This window comes from Protopterus annectens, chromosome 3.part1, assembly GCF_019279795.1.
Source record: "Protopterus annectens isolate FY-2018-M chromosome 3.part1, PAN1.0, whole genome shotgun sequence".
Classification (NCBI taxonomy): domain Eukaryota; kingdom Metazoa; phylum Chordata; order Ceratodontiformes; family Protopteridae; genus Protopterus; species Protopterus annectens.
In genome coordinates this window covers 1,228,859,538-1,228,876,554 of record NC_056732.1, presented here as the reverse complement: position 1 = coordinate 1,228,876,554, position 17,017 = coordinate 1,228,859,538, and the positions used below count along the sequence as shown (strand labels likewise).

General features: G+C 41.1%; 1 protein-coding gene across 1 annotated transcript in view; it reads left to right on the top strand.

Moving 5' to 3' along the window:
- Nucleotides 1-17,017, top strand: part of LOC122797762 (serine/threonine-protein phosphatase 6 regulatory ankyrin repeat subunit A-like) — a 2,341,865-nt gene that overhangs the window by 1,422,232 nt on the left and 902,616 nt on the right. The window contains exon 19 of the mRNA XM_044066284.1: nucleotides 16,496-16,702. Within this exon, the coding sequence (XP_043922219.1) occupies nucleotides 16,496-16,702 (207 nt within the window). The remainder of the gene's footprint in view (nucleotides 1-16,495; nucleotides 16,703-17,017) is intronic.

The following is a 17,017-nucleotide window of genomic DNA, read 5'->3' as shown; positions in this document are numbered from 1 at the left end:
GAAAGCTAGCCTTATTTTCAGTAAACTGGCATCACATCACAGGAGACAAATGGATTTTACAGACAATAGACCAAGGTTACAGGTTTCACTTCCATACTCTACCAAGGAAGAGGAATGCCAAACCTACCTCCAAATCAGAAGACAAAGCTCTAGAACAAATACACCACTTACTACGGATGAGAGCTATAGAATATGGAACAAGGGCAAGGATTTTACTCCAGACTTTTCCTGGTGCCAAGAAAAGAAAGCCAATGGAGACCTATTCTCGACCTGTCCGCTCTAAACACATACCTCATTGTTCCAAAATTCAAAATGCTGACCCTACAGCAGCTTCTTCCCATGCTGGGCAAGGAGTCTTGGCTGGTAACTCTAGATAACAAGGAGGCATACCACCAATTTGCAGAAGATACCTCAGATTTCTTGCAGGATCAGAGCATTATCAATTCTCAGCATTGCCCTTTGGCTTATCTACTGCACCCAGAGTATTCACAAAATGCCTGGCATCAGTAATTGCTCATTGCAGACTTCAGGGAATTCAAATTTACCTGGACGACTGCCTGTTACAAGCGGACAACAAAAACAAATTAATAAAAGATTCGGAAAAGGTCATTCATCTATTGCAAGCCCTGGGATACACAGTCAATATAAAAAAGTCAAGGCTGATACCATCCCAAAGGATAACCTTCTTGGGTGCAGAGCTGGACACATCAAATCAAATGGCATACCTCACAGCAGAAAAGCAGAAGCACCTTCCTCTCTATTTCATGGCATTAACAGAGCAGAACCAGCTAACAGCAAGGAAAGTCCTGCAAGCCCTGGGTTACATGGCATCCTGCATAATATTGATTCCACATGCCAGGCTACATATGAGAAAGTTACAATGGTACCTAAGGAATTTATGGTCTCAGCACAAGCACAGCCTAGAAACCCAAATTCCAATAATTCCATGCCTGAAGCAAGAATTCCAATGGTGGGCTCAGGCCTGTCAATGCTGGACAAGTGCATACAAGGCTTATGGACTCAAGACCAGCTGAACCTATACATAAATCAAAAGGAGATGCTGGCAGTAAAACTGGCAATTCAGACATTCAGACCATTTCGGACAACACCACAGTTATGTGGTACATCAACAAACAGGGAGGCACACATTCATACCCTCTATGCCGGATGGCAATGGACCTCTGGAATGTGGCCCTGAGCTTCAACATTCAGTTACAAGCAATATTCGTACCAGGAAAAGAAAATATACTAGCAGACATCCTAAGCAGAACTACCACGGATGCCCACAAATGGATGCTGCATCCAGACATTTTCAAATCCATTACAGGGAAATGGGGACTACCAGAAATAGACTTATACACAACCACCAATTGAAAAACTTCTGCACGAGGGCATACCACCCACTTGCTTGGAAGGTGGACTCCCTATCTTTCAGTTGGAAAAACCTGACAGTATATGCATTCCCACCTCTTCCTTTGATGCACAAGGTGCTATTGAAGATCAAAGAAGACCGTCCAAGGATCATCCTGATAGCTCCAGACTGGCCATGGCAGCATTGGTACCCATTACTGAGGAGCATGTCTCGGGAACAAATATGGCCTCTGCCCCTAGTTCCCTTACTGTTAACACAGAACACCTTCAAAACCCTGCATCCAAACCTAAAAACACTGCAGCTGACTGCCTGGAACATTGCATAAGACAAAATAACCCAGAATTATCTCAAAGGGTTAAAGACATTATCTTGGAGGCTCGCAGGCCTTCAACAAGGAAAACTTATTCAGCAAAACTGAATAACCTTAAGAAATTACTGGACTGTGAACAGTTATAAGTAGTTATTGTTAATAGAAATAATGTTAAATAAAAATGGATAGATGTGGATGTCATGCGAGTCAAAACAACAGGAAAGGCTCGATACAATTTAATAATAATGGCATATCTTGTCCAATATTTATTTAAAACTTATTTTAACTGATGGTTAGGAGGAAACTTTTATGTAGGTTTTATTTTATTATTGGTGTTTTTAACCTTTGTTAAATGTTTATTAAGCTGACATATATTGATTTAGTCACTGAATGTTTCATATATAACAATTAGCATAGCCCTTTAAAATCTGGTTTACACCCAGCTTGGTTTTTAAATCTCTGAAGAAGCTGTGGTTGTACTGCATTTGTTACTTGAAATAAACTGTTGCTGTCAAGGCAAAGACTACGTTTTGTGTTTTAAAAGTCTGTTTGTTTTTTGCTACTCTAAATCATCCTGATAGCTCCAGACTGGCCATGGCAGCATTGGTACCCATTACTGAGGAGCATGTCTCTGTTAACACAGAACACCTTCAAAACCCTGCATCCAAACCTAAAACACTGCCTGGAACATTACATAAGACAAATAAATCTAACTGCAGCTGACTGCCTGCCTGGCACATTACAGACAAAATAACCCAGAATTATCTCAAAGGGTTAAAGACATTATCTTGAAAGGAAAGGAAATTCAAGAAAAAAAAAATCTCTCATTTGGGTTTGGCAAAAAAAAAAAAAAAATGTGTCACTGGTAAACATAGCTAACATCCTGGAATACTGTCAGAGCTTTTCCATAATGGCCTGTCCTATTCTTCCATTAAGATTCATGCATCAGCTATTTCAGCAGAATACAACATGGACCCTCCAGTTTTCTCATCCTCTACTCAGGCAGTTTCTGAGAGGATTATCTTTCATCAAGATAGAGTGTCCATGAGAACTAATCCTACTTTAATGGAAGGAAAAGCAATTTCAAAACAGACAATCTCTAAGTGGATAGGAAATTGCATTAGATTTTGTTACACAGCCACTACTACAGCTTTTTAGAGGTGGCTACCAGCCAAGCATTATAATGACTGCAGATGCATCCTTGAAGGACATAGTACAGTTTTGTACCTACCATAAATGTAGATGTCCAGAGGCATGTATTTGCCCATCTTGTAGCTAGCTGGGGAATCTATTATGGTGTATTTGTTTGTATATATGTACATACATGCTTATTTTTCTACTGTTTGGAACCATTTGCATTTATCCAAATTTAGCCTTCCTAGAGGGCACCTGGCATCTGGGGCAAGAAAGACTGAGGAAAAAGAACTGCAGCTATGATGTTGGGTGAAGAGCGACATCAGCGAGGACAACCCATTTGTAAGGACTGCAGATGCATGCCTCTCGGACATCTACATTTATGGTAGGTACAAAACTGTACTTTTTCTGCTGTATCCTAGAGAAACTGTAAGGAACAGACTATTAATTTTATGAAAACACAAGTAAGCAACTGGTATTCCACAGGAGTTGTTAATTGAAAGGACACAGCGTGTGTATGCTCCAAACCTGTCCACAAGAAAGCAGCTATGACCTCTAATAGTAAAGATGCTATCCTGCCAGCAGAAAGAGTTGATTCTGACAAAACTGTGTCAGAAGGACAAAGCAAAAGTGCTACAAGTTGGAGATGGTAGAGTATTTGTGGAAAATGTTATTCACTGTAATTCAAAGTAGAAAGGGATGATGATGAAACAATGGAGAAGCTCAGGTTGCTCAGGAAATGAGAAACTAGGATTTTGGATGCAAATCCTGAAGGAGGATAACAATAACTATGCAGAATATTATATTCATAAAGTTGCAGAAAGCATTCTAAGACCTAAGCCAACATGACCATGGAGCAAGGAGATTCTGCTGATAGGCATGGCTGCAATTAGGGTACACGGAATATGCAAGAGGGTTCTGGAATTTACTAGAGAAAACTGATAAAGGAACCAAGGTATTGGGAGCAAATAATCTGGAAGGGAAACAGAATAGAATGGGAAGAGGCCAAGAATTAATTTGGACTGCAGGCTGTAGATTGCCTTCCCTATCAAGGATTGCTATCAGAGTATAGGTAAAGAAAAATAAAGAGAAATGAATAGGGGGATCCTAAGTGAAAGACTAGCACTGATAGAGTTTTTAGAAGAATATAGAACAGATGCTACTGTTAAGAAGAGATAATTAGTAGGGCATATAAAATATTGCCTGATAACTATAGGAGTCAATCAGAAGAGGTTAGAAAGCATTGGGAAGAGAGGCTGGATAGGCAAAATCACAAAAAAAAAAGAATGGGAGGATATATACATGACTCCCAGATATGCAATAAAGAAGAGAAGATTTAGGATATTTTCTTGGATGTGTTTGTATAGATATTTTTATACCTCAAGCAGACTTCAAAGAATTTTTCTCAGGTAGATTGCAAGTGTTGGAGTTGTGGTAGCGAAGAAAGAGAAAATTGGGAACATATTTTGGGAGTGAAATGAGTTGGCACACTTTACTTACTCAATCGATAACATGTTAAAAGATAAGAGAAAACATTTTTTTTTTCAGTTAAAGCAATGGAATTGCATTTAGTAGGACATTGATGTTAAAGTGACAAGGATTTGGGCTCTTGCTTGAGAAGATCATAGTAAGAGTATTAACACAAAGTACCTTAGTTTTAAGCTGTAACTGAAATGAATCTAAGCTGGGCTGGCAGTTAGTACAGACGATTAAGGCTCTCCACTGTTAATGAACTGCTTCCTGTAACCAAGGCTACAGGGTTGGATTCTTTTTGTTCCCATTTTCTGAGTAAGTCATTTAACCAAAATGTGCTCAAAGGTTGTCCCTGGCAAAGAACATTTGTGTCCGGTGGGTTTGCTTGGTTAAGAAATGTATAACATAAAGAAAAATTGCATTGTTTTATGAAAACTAAGGATGGTATAGTCATACGTATATTGCAACAGTTTTACTTCTTCACATTGACTGGCTGTTTCACTGGCAAATAGTAAAATGGAACAGCCATAGTGCCACCCCATCAAGCACTCTGGGAGTAACAAGCACGAGTTGAGAGATGGCACCATCGCATCTTAGCAATTGGTGTTTTTCTTTTAGGTAGGTTTTGAAGTATTGTGTGACACTGAAATAAAGACTGGGGCTACATAGGTTTATGAGAAGCATTGCAAGGCTAATAGTATCAATTTTTTTATTTATGCTTTTTTGACCATGTTAGTTTGCCTTGGTGTGGCCCAAAAAAGAATGACTTAACAATTTGAACAAAGTATAGTTGGTCACATTGTTGTTTCAGATGCACAACAGGTAATACACTTGCCTTTCATGCAGAAAGCTGTGGATTCTGTTCCCACAGCAGGTAGCTGGACTGCTGATACTGAAATGCAACATAAGGTTATGGTGCACTCCTGAGTGTGTCTCATCCTTCAGGTGAGACATTAAACTGAGGTCCCATCTCCTTGCGTTGGTGGCTGCTCAAGTGGATGTAAAATATCCCATGATGCCTCTCAAAAACATTAGGGGAAGATACTCAATGCCCTGACCAAATTTCCCCTGGTAGTATAAATACCAGCTCAGGTCACCCCCTGAAAAAATGCTACTAGCCTATGGAACTAACCTGGTCAACAAAGGATAAACTAAAAAGTAAATAAATTACAGTAATATCAGTACAATGGTTTGTCCTGAAACAATGCTGTGATTACAAGATAAGATGGTATTTCAGGTATTGAGGTAGTTGTGAATGAGTGTACATTTGTTGAGAGAAAGAAAAGAACTGTGGTACAATGATTATTATAACACAACTGAGGTTCTTCTTTTATGTTATGAGGCTAACTTAAGTGCCTATTTTTCCAGATACTAGAAAAAAGGTTGTCTTTGATATATCTCTTTATTAATATTGAAATTGACCAATCAAGAACAGTTTTTGAAAATTTTCAGAATTTAGGCTTAGGATTCCAAATGAAGCTGACTCACGTTTCAGCTTATGAAGAACTTTGTATACTAAACATTTTTTTTTCAGGATGGACACGACAGAGATTCTGTAGATGTGTGTAAAAGTCCTTTGATTAGTTACCAGAGTCCTTTGTTCTGCACCACAGTCATCATCATCATAATCTTCAACCCCTTTTTCCCATTTTTCTACATGGAGTCGGGTGTCATGTTAACTGTTGCCATCTCTCTCTGTTCAGTGCCACATTCCTTCCTTCTTCGACACTAATACTTGACTGAGATCTTCTATCTAACAATCCATCCAGCTCTTTGCTGGATGCCCTCATTTCCTTTTACCTTCTTCCTGTCTGTTCCTGATCTTGTTCACCAGATTGTCATCTGCTTTTCTGCACATGTGCCCAAACCACTGTAATCTGTTCTCTTTGATCTTTTCTGTAATTAGAGCTACTTTGGCTTCTGTTCTTATATCCTTATTTCTTCATCTGTCCCACAGTGTGCTTTCTCCAACCCTTTTCAGGCACTTTATTTTATCACCTCTAGCTTTCTAATCTGCTCTGCCTTTACTGCCCAGGCTTCTATACCATACAGTAGTGCAAGTCACACCACTGTTTTTTATACCTTACTTTTCAGCTTTGCTGGAGTTCTTCAGTCATAAACTACACCTGACACTCCATGCCAGTTGACTGCAGTCCCTGTGATTCTAGCGTTGACGTCTTCATTCAGATTTCCCTTCTCTTCAACTATCCCTCCCAGACACTTGAAGTTGTTAACCTGTTCCTCCCTCTATTTTCCCTTCTATCACAATTCTCAACTTCTTCTGATTTCACCAAATTGTTGCCATTACGACTGTCCTATCCATACTTAGTTTCATCCCATGTGCCTTCAATTATGCATTCCATTCCCCTGTCCTTTGCTGAAGTTCTTGCTCAGGGTCTGCCTGTAGTGTCACATCATCTACATGCAGCAGCTTTGTTGATCTCTCCCCTCCGACCTGTTTACCAGTGTAATCCATCACCAGTATGAACAGCAGTGGGCTCAGAGTTGAACCCTAATGCACACCCAGTCTCAATAGGATTCCTTCTGTGAGACTGAACAGTGTTCATACTTGACTCATTGGATCCTTGTACATAGTCCATATGAATTCTACCAATATTTCTGGGACTTTGAAACACTGCAGTACTGTCCAAATCAGCTTTCTTGGTACCTTGTCATAAGCTTTATCTATGTCTAGAAATGCCCATTGTGGATCTTTCATCTCTAGCTTTTTCTCAACTATCTGTTTTACTGCAAACATTGGGTCAGTTTTGCTGCATCCTGATCTGAAGCCGAACTGCTCATCTCCCATCTTACCTTCTACTACTCTGTGTATCTGTTTATCAATCAACCTCTCCAGAACATTCATGCAATGTGCAGGAATTTGATACCCCTATGCTGTCCACAGTTGTGGATGTTCCATTTGTTCTTGTACACTGGCACTAGTATGCTTATTCTCCAGTCATCTGAGATATGTCTTTCTCTCCAAACTGCTATGAGTACCCTCAACAGCCATTTCTCCCCATCTCACACAGCATGTTTATCATATCTGCTGTCACCTCATCTGAGCCTGCTGCTTTCCCTGACTTCATTTTCCTTCATGATATTCTTACTTATTATAGGATTGGCTGCTCTTCTTCTCTCATAACAGATTGTGACTGGGGCAGTACAGCTTCTGTGGGGTTTTCTTCATTCAGAAGTTGCTGGATGTCCTGTGGACTGGTGAGCAGGGTGTTGCTGGCATCCCTTATGAAGGATGTCTGACTGTCTTCTTTATCTTTCTGTCTTTGTCTTGCAACCTGATATAGTTTCTTTGTGCTACCTACTGACTCACTTTTTAGAAGCTGGCAGAGTGCCTCCAATGCTCTGTTTTTTGTTATTGCAACTCCCATCTTAGCTTCTTTGTTAGCCAACCAGTATTCCTTCCTAGCCTGGTCCGTCTTTTCTATTTCCCACTTTTTCCTGCATTCCTTCCTTTTGATGACTTCCTGGACTTCTGCATTCCACCACCAACTTTCCTTATGTACCTTATTTCCATGCCTAACAGCCACATATCTGTTCAGTAGTGCTCACACATGCTGTTTTGAGGCACTGCCATTCTTCTTCAACTCCACCTATTTCCTTCTCTCCATGGGGTGCTAGAGCCCTGAGTAATTCCTTGACCTGTAACACTTTCTCTCCAGTTAACTTCCAGGTCTTCAGCATGATCTCTTTTGAACTTAGAGCCTTCTCTGATCATTGCGTGCAGCTGACTATGCAGCCAGTGGTTTATGCTGTGGGCTGACTGTTTTGCTGTGGATGACTTTGCAATAACTAATTCTATCCCAGTGCCCTTTACTTACTAGATGAGGGTCTACCTGAGTGCCCTGTTGGCCACTGTTGTATGGGATCTTGTGACTGTATCTCTTTATGAACCATGTGTTGGCTACTATTAAGCCATTTACCAGAGAGAAGTCTAGAATGGCCAATCCTTCTTTATTCCTGTTGCCTCACCCATGTGGACCCACCTAGTCCTGACACTGAACTTCTAGAGACAATTTTGGAAAAAGAGCATTTTCAAAAGTTTCCAAGTGTTCGGTGACTGAAAACACTACTTATTTAAAGTTTGCTTGGTTAACTGTGAAAAGATTTGTCTTGCTGTTTCAGTTTACTGTCGCAAACATTGTGAAGTGACATGAAATGTGTACCATTTGTGTATAAACAAATTATTTCACTGAGGTACTATTTTATGTGAAATAATTAAACATATATCTTTCTACATAATATGAATCATAATTAAGTGCAGGTTGATTTTGAAATAAACAAACGTAATCATATGCATTTTCAGGTAGGTGCAGGGAATTACTTGTTTAATTTTTCATTCATTTATTCTCATATACCCACTTATGCCACAGTGAAAGCCAAAGTCACATCTGTTTATATATTTATATATTATATATGTTTAGGAACTACCCGCGGTAGTGGTGCTGCAGTAGTGTTGTCGCCTCACAGCAAGACGTTGTCCCGTTCGATTCTCAGCTAGAGCGTCTTCTGTGTGGAGGCATACGTGAATGGGCATGCGTTTGTTGAAGGTTGTGCGTCAGGGCTGGTAACTTGGCACGTAAAAATCCACGATCAAACATTAGCAGACCGGAGTTCTGCTGTGGCGACCCCTAACCAGGATAAGCCGAAAGACACAACAAATATATGTTTAGGAACTAAGCATAATATCTTAAACTGAAGCTGAAGTAACATATTCAACAGTAAATAAATTGCAAAGTTAAATGAGCAATATCTTTCAGAATAAACTAAGCAGCAATAGTAATAAAAGAACAAAAACAGAGTTGTCAATATTGTCTAAAACCACCAAACATTCAACGGAAGTGTCTTTAAGAAATAATATATATATATATATATATATATATATATATATATATATATATATATATGTGTGTGTGTGTGTGTGTGTGTGTGTATATGTATATATATATATATATATATATATATATATATATATATATATATATATACATATACATACACAGATTCACTTTATAATCTTGTAATACTGAAATATCGAATTTCAGTATCTCCAGACTATAAAGCTGAAAAACAAAAACACCGAAACCTGAAAACTGTGAAATTCAAAACAGCGAACGTAAACACACCATACACCATACAACACATACATCGGCCTCCCCACATCGCAACAAACAAACAAAATACACACAGATACAAATAAATAAACCTGCCTTACATATAAGCAGGGGGGCAAGCTCCCCTGCACCCCCCCACACGCCCGCTACTTTTATATACTAACTCCGAGGTCGCACCAAAACATAAAAAGACAGTAAACTCACCACTACACACTCTACAGTCCCCTTGCACACACACATCACAAATGTACAAACATCACCACTTTCAACACTTGCACACTCATACTCTTACCTACCTATCCTAACCCACACCTAAAACTTCTGAACACTTTCACATACACTAAAATCCCTACCCAAAACCCATAAAAAAATCCACTTATGTTCATCTCCAACCATATCCACATACCAAATGTAAATCAGGCACACAGTACATCCCACATCACGTAGCGCACCACCAAAACTGCAAATTCGACATTTCCAGATTCATGGTTATGGGGTTTCGCTATTTCAGATGTCCGGCTTTATAGTCTCGAAATATTGAAATTTGATATTTCAGTATTTTGTGATTATAAAGTGAATTCACATACACACACACACACACACACACACACACACACATATATATAGATATAGCTATATATATATATATATATATATATATATATATATGTATAGCTCTCTCTATATATATATATAGATATATAGATATATAGATATATATAGATATATATATATATATGTAATGAACATCACAGTGGTGTTAACATTGTCGCCTCACAGCATGTGGGTTTCCTGCAGGTGCTCTGGTTTCCTCCCACTTTACAAAGATGTGCATCTGGATTGTTTTTCCCTGGGCCTCCACTGAAAATTGGCTTATTCCAAGTCGGACTTTCCTAGAAAACAAATGTTAAATAAGTATATATATATATATATATATATATATATATTAAGAAGTTATGTACCTGCCATAACATTCCATGTTAGTTGTCTTCTTCTCGCCTTCTTTCTTGCTGGATGGGTCAATACTAAAGCTCGAGAGCTAATTCCACCTGCTCGAGGCTCCTATATCCCACAATGCTGTAACTACTCAGATCTCGTTTGATAGCTATACCTAGTCTCCATAGAATGGAGTCGGAAACCCACCTCAAACAATCAAGGAAAGGCAGACCTCAGTAAAGATAGAAGAGGTGGGAGAATGTGTGGAGTAACAACTTTCGGAAGAAAAACACAAAAGAATTCGGTCTGTCCAGGCTTGGGGAAGGAGGGAGGGATGCAAGAAAGAAGGTGAGAAGAAGACAACTAACATGGAGCGTTAAAGTTGTCAATCTGCCTTCATTCTTGCTGGATGGGAATCCTGGGTGGCCTATTGGAACAGACTCTTGAGAACAGTGGAAACAAATTTGACAAACCATGTCCAATTTGTAATGAGAAATGAATGTAATTGAATCTATCGGCAGCCTGTCCTGGAAAGCTACAGATGTAGCTAATGCCCTAGTTGAATGAGCTCTAGGTCTCAAGGGTAGTTTTTGATGTCTGATCTCATAGATGAAGGTAATTGTAGAGGTGAGCCATCTAGAAAGGGATACTTTAGTGACTGGAAGGCCCAATTTACCTTCCGCATATGACAGAAACAATTGATCAGATTTCCTGAATTGTTTAGTCCTGTCTAAATAATATCTCAGTTGGCGATGAACATCCAAAAAATGTAGCTTTTGTTCTGACCTATTTGAATAGTTAGGGAAAAAAAACGGGGAGATCAATAACCTGGTTTAGGTTAATTTGAGAAGAAATTTTAGGTAAAAAGGATGGATTAGTACGGAGGGATACCCTGTCTTTGTGAAAAAGTAAGTAAGGGCGACTGCACAGAGCATGGAGTTCGGATACTCTTCGCTGAAGTTATAGCTACCAGAAAAAGTGTCTTCCAAGAAAGCAACTTCAGAGAACATGAGTTCAAAGGGAAGAATTAAAGATGCAGAACCAAGTTCAAATCCCATTGAGGGGGGTCTTTGATTGGAGGTTTGAGAAGAAATACACCCTTAAGAAGGCTTTACAGAGTTTGTGAGCCATGATGCTGGATTCTGAAACACCAACATGAAAATTTGATATGGCAGCCAATTGAACTCTAATGGTTGATGCAGAAGATCCTAAATGAAAGAGTTCTGCTAGAAAGTCTAAAATAGACTGGATAGGTGCAGTAAAGGGATCTATGTTTTTCGATGATGCCCAAAAGGAAAAATGTTTCCATTTGCTAGTATAAATCTTCCGGGTAGAAGATTTATGAGAGGCTATCAAGATATCTCGGACAGATATTGAGGGAAGCCTGGCTAAGGTTGGAATCGGAGAAACCACGCTGTGAGGTTTAGAGAAGACAGAGATTGGTGCAGCTGACCCGACTTGATGGGTGATCAGATCTGGTACTGGGTCCAGATGCCAAGGCTGCTCCAAAAGGTAACGATGAAGAAAGTATCTGTCGAGACCAGTAAGGGGCAATGAGGATCATTGTCACTCTCAAGGCGATGGCTTTCTGAATTAGTTGAGGTATCAGTGGAAAGGGAAAGGCATACAGAAGTCCCGGGGCCAATCGTGGACTAGGCGTCTCTGGTGGGATGGCCTGGTAGAGTGAAGAAGTCGTGACACTTGCTGTTTTGGGGAGCAGCAAAAAGGCTGGCCCCATCTTAGGAATACTTCTTCTAGAACTGACTTCTTTAGAGACCACTCGTGTGGCATGAGATTTGCTCTGCTCAATTTGTCTGCAATAACATTGGATTTCCCAGGAATATGCGTTGCTATCAGAAAACGCTGAGAAGAGATCGCCCATTGCCAAAGTCTGAGTGCCTCTCGACATAAAGGGTATGATCTGGTTCCGCCTTGTTTGTTGATGTACCACACTACGGACATGTTGTCCATTTGAATTGCAATAGTCCCCGTGGGAAGAGAGTCATGAAGGGCTTGCAACGCTAAAAGCACTGCTCTCATCTCTAAGACATTTATGTGCAAGTGGCACTCGAAAGGTTGCCACGTGCCCTGGACTGTCCTGCCCTGATAATGCCCACCTGATCAGGGAGGCATCTGTTGTCAACGTGGCAACTGGGGGGGGGGGGAGTGAAGGGTCTTCCTTGGAGAAGTTGAGGTGATGTGATCCACCAAGACAGTTGATTCTTGCATGCTTGAGTTATCAATATGGTATGGGACATCGGGAGTTGTTGAAAGGACCATTGAGTAAACAGCATCCATTGGAGGATCCTCATGTGAAAGCGAGCTAAGGGAATAGCTGCTGCCATGAGTCCAAGTACCTTCAACACCAGTCTGGCTTTGACTTTGACACATTGTAAGAGAAGGGACACTTGGTTCCGAATGTCTAACACTCTCTGCTCTGTGAGTCTGGCTGAAAGAGTCTGTGAATCTAAGGTGGCGCCTATAAAAATAATAGACTGACAAGGTGACAAGGCAGATTTTTCAAAATTTATTGAAATGCCTAGAGCTTGACAAGATTGAATGGTGAAGTCCCTGGATAGAAGAAGCTGATGTCTGGTGGTGGCAGTAAGGAGCCAGTCATCCAGATACGGAAACACCTGGAATCTTTGATGTCTCAAGTGAGCCGTGACCACTGCCATGCATTTGGTGAACACCCGGGGGGCTGTAGTGAGACCAAAGGGCAGGGCCCTGAATTGGTAGTGACTGGCTCCCAGCCTGAAGCGGAGATATCTCCTGGAGCGTCTGTTCATTTTGATGTGGTAATACGCGTCCTGAAGATCTATCGAGCACATCCAGTTGTCCTGACCCAAGAAGGGTAGAATGGACTGTAGCATGACCATACGGAATTTTATTTTTTTGACAAACTTGTTTAAGTAGCTGAGATCCAGTATGGGTCTCCAGTCCCCTGTTTTTTTTTGGTACCAAAAAGAATTTGGAGTAGATTCGGATCCTTGCTGGTCTGCGGGACTGATTGGATGACTCTTTTTGATAGCAGCTTGAAATTTCTAATGCTGCTTGTTCCCTTACCGGGTGGAACATCTGGAAGGGATCTTTTAATGAAGGGAATTTTGTAACCCTCGGATATGATCGACTGTACCCATTTGTCTTGAGTAAGGGAAAGCCAGGCTTTTGGGTACAGTGATAACCTTCCCGACTGCCTCCAAGGTGGACAGCTGGGCAGCCCCTCAGGGTGCTGAAAGGGTTTGTCAGAGAACATTTCTCTGCTACCCTGGTTTCTTGAACCTCCTCTGCCTCTAGGGGCGTCTATTATTATTCCCCCTCTGCCTCTGCAGATGAGACTCCCTGCGATTGTTTGCGGAACCACATCTTTCCTCCCTTTGACCTTTGGGATAGGGTCTAGAAGGGTAGAAAAATGGACTCCTATAGCAGAGAGAGTCTTACCTTCTACCTCGCACCTGGTCAATGTATCCTTCACCTGTGGACCAAACAATGATGATCCATCAAAGGGAGAGTTGGTGAAGGATGCCTTGAATGCATAACCGCATCCAGGCGTGCCAACACCTGTGCCTCCCATCTGCTGCGTATGAGACCAGCCGCATGGAGGAGTTAACGATGGAATTTAGGGTTGCCAACTGGGAGTTCATTGTGTCTTTGAACCCCTCAGCTGTAGGATCCTTCATCAGTTCACCCATATCCTTGAGTAAATCTCTTTGGAGAGTGAAGTGGCATAAGTAGTTCAGATTGAAAACCTGTCCATGGTCCTAGATTCCTTATTAGGAGGATGGACAGGAACATCAGCTAACTCCTTCTTTGTGGCTGCAGCCACCACCATAGCATCAACAGGGACACCTTTGGATAAAAACTCTTTGTCTTTGGGGCAGTAATAAATTTGGATGGTCTCCTCGGGTGGGTTCCACTGAGTCAGGAGCCGTCCAAGCCTTCCTTGCCACCACTTCCAAAGGGAGGACACCCAGGAGGTAGAGAGAACCAAATGCCTCAAGATACACTGACTCATCCTCCAAAGGATTAAAGGCTGGCCAGTTCCCCTCTGTTTGAGGATTTCAAGGATGTCAGCAAAGGAGACATCCTCAGAGGGGATCGAGGTTCCTCTAAGTCAGTGTCAGAGGTGATAGACTCAGGAGTCAATGTGCTTCCTCTTGCACTGCCTCTTCCTTGGGATCTCCTGCAGGGTCAGGAGAGACAATGGGGAATCTTGAGGAGTTGGCTCTCTGCGGTGTGGGACAAGGGGTGAGTAGAAATCACCGCAGGCACTGTAGATGGAGGGGCTGAAGGAGCTGACTGTGGGGCAGAACCTGGTTCATGACCGACACCCCTGTCAGGCAAGGCCCGAGGCCCGAAGAGACAAGGACCTCCCCGGCACTGAGGCGGGGTTGGACAAGGGTTCAATGCCACTCAGCTCGCACCGAGATCCCTCAAAGAGGAGAAAGCCTTGGCTCCGAACTCAAAGGAGTCAGAGGAGGACTGTATTGGAATAGCCACTGACTGGTGAGTCGGGCTATGCAGCATTTGGGCCAGTGCTCGGACTTAAGAAGTCTACTCACCACCCTCTGCAAATCATGGTCTGATAGTCTGGAAGACCGAGAGGAATGAGTTTTGTGACGAGAGGGGATCCTGGCACCGAGTGCATGGATCCGATAGAGGACTTGGACCTCTTTCTCTTATCAGCCTCGGATCCAGCCGAGGTAATAGTATGAGGCTTAGAAACATCGGCTCCGGGAGCTGATGCTCAGCAGTCGACTCAGGAGCAGGAGCCGACTGCTTGGAAGTTGCCCCGATACAGATTGGGGCCTTCAGGCTTTAATAAGCCCAAGATAAGCTTATTCTTGCGTTCCTGCAGGACTCTAGGGCTAAAACCATGACAAAAGCACAAGAGTCCTGCCAGGCAATACACACAAGAAGTGTGACCATCTGTCAGAGACATTTTCTGACAGTCACACTTCTTGAAGCCTGAACCTTGTCTTTAGACATCGTGAAAGAAAGAGAGGCTAACACACACACACAATCCAGACACTCTCTACAGAAAAATTATTAAAATAAAATATTACTGTTAATACAGAAACACACACACACAAGCCCCTACAACACTAATCTAATAAGGGACTAGGGTGGTAAGGCCGGAAGGCCGAGAAACAAGGAAAAGGAGGGGAGGTACAGATAGAAGTCGATATAACTAAAAGTTAAAATTAAACTATAGGATATCTATTAGAACTAAGCAGTACCTAAAGGTAAAATTTGACTAACCTGCCTGAGCCGAGCATTGTGGGATACAGGGGCCTCGAGCCAGTGGAATTATCTCGAGCTTTAGTATTGACCCATCCAGGAAGAATGTATATATATTATATATATATATATATATATATATATATATATATATATATATATATATATATATATATTATTATTTATTATTTTACATTTAACTGGGAAATTCCGACTGGACCAGGTCCATTTTCAGCGGAGGCCCGGGCAGAAAAGCTCCGGCATCAAGTTGTACAAAAATATTACAACAAATACAAGCATTTTCCAAGCAAGGTTGTAGTTTTTATTTCAGCTAGGCAGGCTTTTTATGATCTTAAATTGATATCAGAGTATTCGCATGAGGGTGTAGTGTGCTACATGACTTATTTAGTCTCTGATATCCAGTAGTGAAAAGAAATCTAGAGATAGTGGGAATAACAGGACTGTTTCTCTTTAGTTCATTGATTGCCAATTGTATTGCACATTCTCATTTTATTGCCCAAAGTCTTTAACCATTATTGCTGCAAGTCAGTCCCTTTGCAAGCCAACGTTTAGCACTGACAACTGTCTGTTCTTTCCGCTTGTGTTATATATCAGATGCAGTACCTAAATCCTTACTGATTGTAAATTGTGTTTGGCATTTTAATGGGGAATTGAGGGCTATTTGTAAATTGTCTTTGGTATTTTAATGGAGAATTGAGGGCTAGCATAGTTGATTTAGCAAAGATTCGTTAAGACTACTCACCTTGCAAAGGTTCACGTGGCACTGAAGCAGCATATACCTTTGGGAGGGTGCGTGGTGTGGCTGGTTTTAAATCTTGATTTGTTGCTATTTTACTTGTTCTCACTGTGATTGTTCTTGATTTGTTTCTGTCCTAGCATGGCCAGACTCCATTACATCTGGCAGCTGAGAATGACCACTCAGAGGTGGTGAAGTTATTCTTGAAGCAGAATCCTGAACTTGTAACTTCTGCAAACGTGGAGGGTTCTACATGTGCACACATTGCTGCCTCCAAAGGAAGTGTAGCTGTTATTAAAGAGCTGCTGAAATTTAATAAAGTTGGAGTTACCAGTGCACGGAACAAGGTGAGTGTTTGACTTCTACATACACATGCCATTAGAGAAAATTATAACTTCTTTGAATTTTGAAAATATAGAATTGACAGAAAAGTATTTATTTGTACCAGACATTAGTAAAACGGAAACCTGAATCAAACATACTCTTTGATTTACAAGATGTCACATTATGACTATAACAAAACACTTATGGTTTTTACATTTCAGTTTTTCCAGGCATCATCCCAAAGTTCCAAGCTCAGTCTGATATGCAGGTGCCATTTTACATTACTCAAAGTTCCAAGTGGCATTTAAAACATTGTCCTTGGTATTCAGTAAAGCATA